The sequence below is a fragment of the Calypte anna genome, chromosome 11 (genome assembly GCF_003957555.1).
Source record: "Calypte anna isolate BGI_N300 chromosome 11, bCalAnn1_v1.p, whole genome shotgun sequence".
Lineage (NCBI taxonomy): Eukaryota > Metazoa > Chordata > Aves > Apodiformes > Trochilidae > Calypte > Calypte anna.
Window position 1 is genome coordinate 1,312,769 of NC_044257.1, and position 9,272 is coordinate 1,322,040.

At 48.1% G+C, this 9,272-nt stretch overlaps 1 protein-coding gene across 1 annotated transcript; it reads right to left on the reverse strand.

Annotated features, from left to right (window-relative positions):
* Positions 1-1,986: 1,986 nt before the first annotated feature.
* CMTR2 (cap methyltransferase 2) lies at positions 1,987-8,823 on the reverse strand. Its single transcript, XM_030457910.1, is given in 3 exon segments — positions 1,987-6,351; positions 6,354-7,126; positions 8,750-8,823. Coding segments are annotated over 2 exon segments (2,292 nt in total). The 5' UTR covers positions 7,108-7,126; positions 8,750-8,823; the 3' UTR covers positions 1,987-4,813.
* Between the last annotated feature and the right edge of the window lie 449 nt (positions 8,824-9,272).

The window sequence follows — 9,272 nt, forward strand, 5'->3', positions numbered from 1 at the left end:
TGCACAAGGAGCTGGGAGGGAGCACAGCCAGAGCCAGGGATCCAAACTGCCTGCTGGAATATTCCATGGCACGTAAAGTCATGCTCAGCACAGAGGTGAGAGTTGGCTGGGAAGCTCCCTCTCTCTTCAGGGAATGTGGTTTTGGGATCTCTCTTCTCCAGGACCAGTAGCCAGGGACCAGCTAGGCTGGGAGGGAGCTGGGAGGGAGCACAGCCAGAGCCAGGAATCATAGAATCCTAGAATGGGCTGGGTTGGAAGGGAGCTCAGAGCTCATCAAGTCCAACCCTTGATCCACTCCCCCCGTGGTTCCCAGCCCATGGCACTCAGTGCCACATCCAGGCTCTTTGGAAAGATCTCCAGACACGGAGAATCCACTCCTTCCCTGGGCAGCCCATTCCAATGCCTGATCACCCTCTCCAGAAAGAAATTCTTTCTCATCTCCAACCTAAACCTCCCCTGGCACAACTTGAGACCCTGCCCTCTTGTCTTGCTGAGAGTTGCCTGGGAAAAGAGCCCAACCCCCCCCTGGCTCCAACCTCCTTTCAGGGAGTTGCAGAGAGTGATGAGGTCTCCCCTGAGCCTCCTCTTCTCCAGCCTCAACACCCCCAGCTCCCTCAGCCCTTCCTCACAGGAATTCTGCTGGATCCCTTCACAGCCTCCTTGCTCTTCTCTGGACCTGCTCCAGCACCTCAAGCTCCTTCCTGAGCTGAGGGGCCCAGAACTGGACACAGGACTCAAGCTGTGGCCTCACCAGGGCTGAGCACAGGGGCAGAATCCCTTCCCTGGACCTGCTGGCCACGCTGTTCCTGAGCCAGCCCAGGATGCCATTGGCCTTCTTGGCCACCTGGGCACACTGCTGGCTCCTCTTCAGCTTCCTGGCAATCCAGACTCCCAGGTCCCTCTCTGTCTGGCATGGCACATAAAGTCATGCTCAGCACAGAGGTGAGAGTTGCCTGGGAAGCTCCCTCTCTCTTCAGGGAATGTGGTTTTGGGATCTCTCTCCTGCAGGACCAGTAGCCAGGGACCAGCAGGTGGTTAACAGCTGCATTGGTTGAATGTTCCATTATTATTCATTTATTTTCAATGATTACATTGCCTTCATTTCAACCCACACCTTTGTGATTCTCTCCCTCACTCCCCAGAGGGGGCAGAGTGAGCAAGAGCCTGCCTGGGATTCAGGTTCCTGAGAGGTTAAAATTACCCAAGGAATGGGAACAGGAGGCTCTGAAGCTCCAGGCAGCTGATTCCAGGGAATCAAGAAGCATCTGGTGTTATTCTGCACCCCACAGCCCCAGCTCAGGGGGCAGAAACCAAAATGTCTTTTCCTTTCCCTCCTTCCTACGCCAGCAGTATCAATCCCTTCCCCTTAAGTCCCAACTTGTTTCTCCTAATAGGAAACAACTCTGCCATGTATCCTACACCAGGTAATGGGATAGCTGCAGCTTAAATGAAGATGAATAGACACCACTTAGCACTGCTTTAATAGACTATCAGACTTCATGTTATAAATCTCATTATATTTTGTAGGAAGTAAACTGGGAAGCCAGTGGCAAGAACACATGCAGCCTGTGCACAGCAGTACAACACACACACACACACAAAAAAAACCATAAAAATAAGGAGCAAGGCTCTTAACTTTAATGGAGCTCAACTTACAAACAAAACCAGCAGCATTTGCACTTAACGGAGTTCCCAGTTCATTCAACTCTCATGCAACTTACTCCACAGCACTACCCTGGCTTAAAGAAAAAATGATCCCATTTCAGAAAAATAATGTAGCTCACAGGCAATCAATGGGCCTAGAGATGGGTCCTTCATTGGAAACCTGAAACAGGAGAGCTGCAAAATGCAATTTACTTCACGTTTGCATTCATCTCAACCACGTCATAATCAACTTAGTCCCTCCACCCCCTCGATTTTCCATTGTGTGAACACCCTGATTATGAAAACAAATGTCTAGTTTTCCTTTGAACAGGTAAAAAAAAAAAAAAAAACCCACAAAAAAACCCCAAGCCAAAACAACAACAAAAAAACCCCACTAACCTAAAAGCAGCCAGGATACTGAGACACTTCACCAGGTGTCACCCAAAATCAGATCAAATTGGCCAAAACCTGCCAGGCTCAGTGAAGGCAGGAGACATCAGAGCCTCAGCACAAAGGTTATTACATTCTTCCTGAGCATTCTTACACACTCCAAGAGTCACACCAGAAATTCAGTGCCACTTTTCTCAGAAATCTTTGGTCTGAAGACAGCCAGGACAAAACAACTCTCATGACTCTGTGATTTCTAAGCCTGAGCCCTTGTTGTTTATGACAACAATAAAAAAACAAAACAACTTTCTTTTTGAACAGAAGGATCAGCTGCCAACAAAGCATCTCTCCCATCATCTCCCCAACAAACAAAAAAGCTCCAGAACAAGTCAGGCATCAGGATCCACAGGACACTGGATTTCCTTCAGCTCAGAGACCAGGCTTCCCACAGAAGGCCTTGCACAGTTTATTTGGGTTGGTTTTTTGTAATTCCCAATTATGTTTCCCCATCAGCCTGGTCTAGCCTATCTTGGAAGTGCCCAGCCCTAGCTTTATGGATATCTAAAATGTTTTCCCCTGAAAATTTATGAAAAAAAGGGAGGCTGATGATCCAGGGAATGATGGGATGATGAAGGAAGAAATCTCAAGGGAGCCTGAATGCTTCATCAGATGTACAGAACAAAGGAAAGCTTGAAAAAAAACAAATGCATCTTCTCAGTCAGACACCTCAAAATTCCTATAAAATAATAATTTAAAACGTTAGGGTAATCTTAGTGAGAAATAAAACAAATTACTGAAGCAGCTACTAGATGAGCTCTCACTCCTCATGCCTCCATGGCAGAGCATCACAGTGTAAGCACACCTGAAACACCTCCTCACCTCTGCTCTAGGAGAAGGCTTCAAATGCTTCAGCTCAGTGGGAGCTTCAGGAGCATAAATCACCTCTGAAAAGTGGCAGGGGGGTGTCTGATGGACAATACCTTCATCCTGCTTTTTATTTCAAATACAGAAGGTTGTTATAGATGATCTTCAATACTGTCACTCATCATCCATGCTTTCTTCTTTTTCACCTCTTCTTTATTCTGGCTTTTAGGATTTTATTTTTTTTTTACCTTCACAAAGTTCCTAGATGGCCCTGCTTGGGTTTACAGGGTCAAAACTGATTTACAGGAGAAGCTACTACTGTGTGTGTGCCTCCTACCATGTAGCCTGTTTCTTCCCTTCCTCTGACACAGCTCACACACACAAGAACCAAACAAGTTCATTTCAATCAATTAAAATGGACAATGACCAATCCCAGAGGCTTTTGTTAGGCAGCTTCTATTTCTGGGGAAGGGTAAAAAGCAAGATTTTCCCAAAATCTTCTGAATTAGCCAGACCTGAGCCATCAACTCATTCACCTATCAGGTTCTTAAATAAAAAATGACTTCTTAAATGCATTCAACTCTGCCCCGATCAATGTGGTAAGAAATCCCATTAAATGTGCAGCACCTCCAGACAAAACAGTTTTTCAGCAGTGCTTTTAATCCCTTGCTGGTAATCAATTATCCTTCAAGAGCCCACGTTATATAATTAGAAGTGCTTCCAGAAAGTGACTGGTAATTCATCAGGAGACTCTATTTTCCTGCTATATCCACTCTTTCAACCTTTTTCTACAAGATTTTGCAAGCAACAAGAACAAAGGCATTTTTCCTTTCCTTTCAACACTCCCCCTGAGCAGGTTTTTCCACATAAACCACAAACTTCAAGCTGAATGTTAATACACACACAAATTAGGCCTCAAAAGGAGCAATATGGAAAACAAAGTTTTACTCCTTTAAAGGAACAGTCAGTCACCAATTTCGTTGGGTTTATCCTTAAGAGAAACCAACTGAAGTTTTCAGAGCACTTTCCCAAAGGAAGTTATCAAGTATTTCTTCAGCTTTATGTTCCTGCAGTGGTACCCAGAGCATTTCTGGCTACACAACGCTGGGCATGAGCATGTTTTACAGCCTGGAAAAGACTTGCAGTCCCCTCACTAATAGCTGCAGGCACAGATCCAAGTCTTCACTTTCGCTCAGGAACCTCCAACTCCTCTAGAGGACCCTGAGCCACTTCAAATTAACATTATTCCAGCCCCTTCATTGATGGGGAGGCAAAGCCATACAACAACTCCTCAAAAACCTGCTCCCCAGTAAGAAAACTGAAACCAAAGCATCCTTCCTGAACACCTCTGGTTACCACACTGGTAACCCTGACAGCTGCCTGCTCACAGGATGCTCAGCCCTGAAGCCTGACTGGCATCAGGTTTGCACAACTGCTGAACAGCCTGCCCCAAACCTCCCATTTTTGGCTTCTGCAAAGCCTGGGAAAAGTACCTAGGTGAGGCAAAACTCTGTGTTCTGCTTCACAGGAAGAGGGTTAATGCCACACAAGTGTCCTCCAGGGTCCAGCCTGAGGCAACAAAGCACCGTGGCACCTCTCATCATCACCAAGGCCTCAGTTCTGACCCATGTAGCATGCAACAAGATCAGTTCAGGGAGAGCTGAGACAGAGAAACAGCTTCTCCACTCCCATCCCTGTCCCTCCCAAGCCCCCCAGGCCTGAGACTGAGTCTCACTCAGGTCAGGCTAATGAGATGCAAGTGGGATTGATAGTTCCAAACACCCTCCCAACACTGACAATCTCACACCAAGGTTTTACAGTAACATTACCTTCACATTAAACAATGTTTTTAACACCTTCTACCTGCCTGTGAAACAAGGTCTAGCAGCAGCAACTTGCTCAACTCTATAGAGTGATTTTAAAGTGAAATATCATCAGTCTGCTGCTGCTGCTTAGCTTGCACAATCAAGTGGAGCTGTCTCTTTGCAATGGCTGTGTTTAAATCCCACAGGAACTCCAACAGCTTGCCTTGGAGGAGAACCTCCATGGGCACAAACTGCAGAACCTGCTGGGGAGAGTCTGTGTCTAGCAAAGAGCTCATGAGTTGACTCAGGTGCTGCAGATACTGAACAACAGGAGCTGGGAGGCCTCTGTAACCAATGCAGAGCAGAGCAGCCCCAGTCCTGAGAGGTTCCTGGGAGGTTGGGCAAGCAAAGGTGACACATCTGAAAGAGCAGTGCAGGATAAAGACCAGGCCAGCTGTGAAACGTGTGAAACAAGAGAGGATAGGCAGGATCAAGGCATCTCCCACTGTAAGCTGAGTCAATGAATGCAGGACACACTCCAAAAGCTGCTGCTGGTACTTTGGTTCACCATCATAAAGCAAAGAGAAGCTGAAAGTCAGCAGTGTGGCTGAGTTCAGGAGCTGTATTTCCAGCCCGGGTTGGCTTCCAGTATCAGAGAGGGGTGGAAAGTCCACCACAAGGCACCTGACTTGGTCACCACATCCTTCATTTAGGATTTCCTGATGACACCTGGAAAGATCAGACACTTCTGCCAGTATCAGCTCCCCAGGAAGAACTTCACAGGAATGACAAGCCTGCAGCATTTGTCTGCTTTTCAGCCTCCCCCCAACCAATTCATTCATAGCTTCATTAAGATTTTCCAAGACTTGACCATCACAAAATGGAGAACATTTTACCCCTGGGAGTCTTTTTCCTTCTAAAGCATACCACAAGCTACACTCCAGGTTAGAAGGCAATCCCTCCAGGATGCACACTTTACCAGCATTATTTAAACTGTGTTCTTCAGCCCAGTGATTAAAATAGCCCTTTGCCACCTTATCCTTCCACGTAAGGGTTTCCAGCATCTTCCTCTCATTGTAGGTACTGAAGTATTTGCTTCTTTGCCCAAACCATTTTGCATTCATGATGCAACCAGCCTGAGATTTCTTGACAAGCCAGTTATTCCTGGCAATGGGCTTCATGTGCAGTCTTTGCATGAAGAACTCCACTGCACAGTCTCTCAGCTTGTTCAGTCTCACCTGCTCTGCCTCTTGCATGTGCCCAAAGAGATGGATGTTCTCAGAGATGGTCTCCACCTGGCACTTGTGGAAGAACATGCAACACTCTTCGTGTATTTTCAGAAAAGATTCTGGTAGCACATGCTGGGGGAAAAGTGCTTTCTTGACCATTTCTGCTCCAAAGTTCTGTATCATCTTTGAAAGCAGAGGATGAATGCTTTCCCTGCCCATGTAACGAAGACAAATCACGTAAGCCTCTGAGTTTCCAGCTTTGCTAGTGGCTGGCTTAAAGACGTGGACCTCCTCAAAAGCACAGTTGAGGAGAAAGAGCAGATTGGTAGAACAGTGCTCAAACAGGGTGAACATCTTCAAGACGAAGGATCCCCCAGTGCCCAGGATCATTAAAGCAGTGACTGCCTCACAGTAATGAAGGGGGAGACAAGAGCCTCCTGCTCACCTGGATTTCCCTGGCAATCGAAGCTGCCATCAGCAGTTACCAAGTGAACTGTGGTCATGTTGCTGACAAAGCTCTGAAGTCCTGTGAGGTGTTTCAGTGTCATCACATCACCAGTGTTGTCTGGGCCAAAGTACCACCAAGGCAAGGTGTTGGCTATCAGGCGGTCGTCCACGATCATCGTGAGGGTGTCGTTTGCTTCATGGTAGGGGTTTAGGGTATTAGCAACCCAATTCCAGTCACAAGGGACCTGGTGGGATTTCAAGAAGTGATTAAGGCTGGCTATAAAAGCTCCAGGGGCTTCACAGAGGTGGACAGAATTCAGTTCTCCATCCTGCAGAGCTTCTTCAGGGAGAAGAGGGAAACCGCAGAGGATCTCGTGGAACTTGCACCAGGCCTGGGTGCAGAGCTCAGCATTCAGAGATTTCTTCACGTGAGGAATGATTTTCCCAGCTTTATTGGTGAGCGAGGTGTGCTGGTGCCATTCATCCAAATTCTTGTCACTCAGCTGATTCTTCACTTCGTTCATGGAGTCCTTCAGAGCCAGGAGGGAGTCGAATTCCTTATGGTCGGAGGTAAAAGCATCGCTGGGATTTGGGAGCTGCCACTCCCCACTCTCTGGCTTGGTGTAAGTAAACTTCTTTGCAAAGAGCTGCTCGATTTCTGAAAGAATTTCAGGGCTGAACCCTTCAAGGTTTGTAGCCTTGTCAGTGTAAGACTTCTTATATTTGCTCATTCTTGGATTGATTCACAACCTGGAGGAGAGCAGGAGAGAAGAAGCAGTATCACTCCAATCCTACATTTATATAAACAGGCAAAGCTTTTTAGGCTTTAATTGATATTTCTCCTGCTTAAACTCTGCATTCCAGAATGAACAAAACGATTCACAAAAAATGAGGAAAATAAACAAGGGCCATGCTGTGTAAGGCTACTTGGAAGTCAGGAGATTTTCAGGTTAAATCTCACCCTTCATGGTATTTACATGGGATGTGAAGAAGATTGGCTGCTGCTTTGGCTCTTCACTGACCTCTGAATACTCTGCTCACTCTGTGGGTCTGAACACTTGGATATAAGAGATCAGGGTAAGAGTTAAATTTAACACCAGCCTACGAGCAGAGCCCCTTTTCTGTGCTCAGCACTCTGCCAGGCCACTGCAAATGCTCACACCTCACTTTCCCCGGTGGAAAAACAGCAAAAAATCCAAAGTGAGAAAAGGTTTTTCTGCATCTGTGCTTGATGCTAACTCGTGCTTGATGTGAAAGAAGAAAGCGGTGTAAAGTGGGGTGCTCTGAGTGGATTCAGAGCATTCTACGCAACAAGTCTGCTGGCATCTGCTCCTCTGCACAGCACACGAGGCAGAGGTTGGGCTCACCCTAACCAGAAATCAGCCAGCAAGCTATTCAAAACTACGAGGTTCATTTAAGCAAACTCATTTCATCAAAATTATCAAGAGGGAGGAAATCCCTCAGCCTGGCGTTTCGACCATTCCTCAAACCACCCCGTCCCCTGGGAAGCAAAAGACAACGATCTTACGTGTTACAAAACAGCTTAGTGTGAAAAAATACTGCATTAAAATCCAAGGGGCTGAAAAACTTGGGAGGCGACCAGGATGGCCAACTTAAAATGCTTTCCTCTTCCCCTCCAAACACCTCAGGCCACAGCCCCAGGCCCATGGCCGTCACCTCTCCTGAGCAGCACAGATTAATTCACTTGCTGCTGAATTTTCAGTTTGTGGTTTGATAGATTAGCACTTTTACCTTCGCTTTCTTTTATGCAGCTGTACTTCAACTGATTTATTAATTAATCCAGCCCTTTCACACATCCTCTGCTGGGGAGGAAAGGAAAGCTGAGGGGAACACAGCAAAGCACCCAGCGTGCCCTAAACCACTTCGGCTTCATTTTTAAACACCAGGTCGCCCTTTAGTTACACCTCACACCAGAAAAAAAAAAATCCCAGAACAAGCTACCATCCAAAACACGGTAAGAAAACAGAGATGCCGCCACCTGCCTTTGATTTTTTTTTTTTTTTTTTTCCGGTTATTTCCCAACCCCACCGGCCTGGACTCAATCCAGACCTGCAGGAGGCCCCTGTGCTGCTCCCGCACCCTGCAGCTCCTCACACACCATGAATTAATTCCCTTTGGGATCAGCCCTAGGGAACACGCTGGGGGCTCACACGCCCGCGGCTCCCCGGGCAACCCCGCTTCCCCCTTCCCGCCCGCTGCCGCCGTTCAGCGCGGCCTAGCAGCGTCCCTCCGCCCCGGCCTCTCGTACAGCGGAGCCCAGCCGAGGCGTCTCCCCGCGCCGCCCGCTTGCTAACGCGAGGCCGCGGCTGCCATGCGGCCTAGCGGATCTCACCCCCCCCCCCCCCATCTTACCCGGCGGGTTGCGGCAGCTCGGCGGGCAGGCCCAGCCCCTCACTACCCGGCCCTGCCCTCTCCTCAGCGGGGCGCCGCAGGCACCACCCCCCCCGCTCCGGGAGAACTGGTGTTTATTATATTTAAATAAATATGGAGGGTTTTAAGCAGGAAGTGTCATTCAGCGCCGGAGCAACGAGGCTCCCGGGCTGCTGGGGTAGAAGGGAGGTTGCCCGCTGGAGGCCACATCGCTTCATTCACAGGAGCAATGAATTTAAAGCAAATTTAAAGTTTTTCCCCGGAAAACTCCACTGAGGAGCGGGGGAGTTGTGCAGGGAGGGAGCAGAGCCCGCAAGGAGGGAGGAAACACAGGGGTTAAATCTCCCTCCTCTTACTGCATGATAATACCTACCGGGTTGGGTTGGGTTTGTGTTATTGGAGAAAAATAAGGAAGGATTCTGTGCGGGAAACCGGAGAAACCTGTTGGAGAGGAACAGGGGAGTCCATGCCCTCTCTGGAGGCGGCAGTGCTGCTCCCCGGGGTT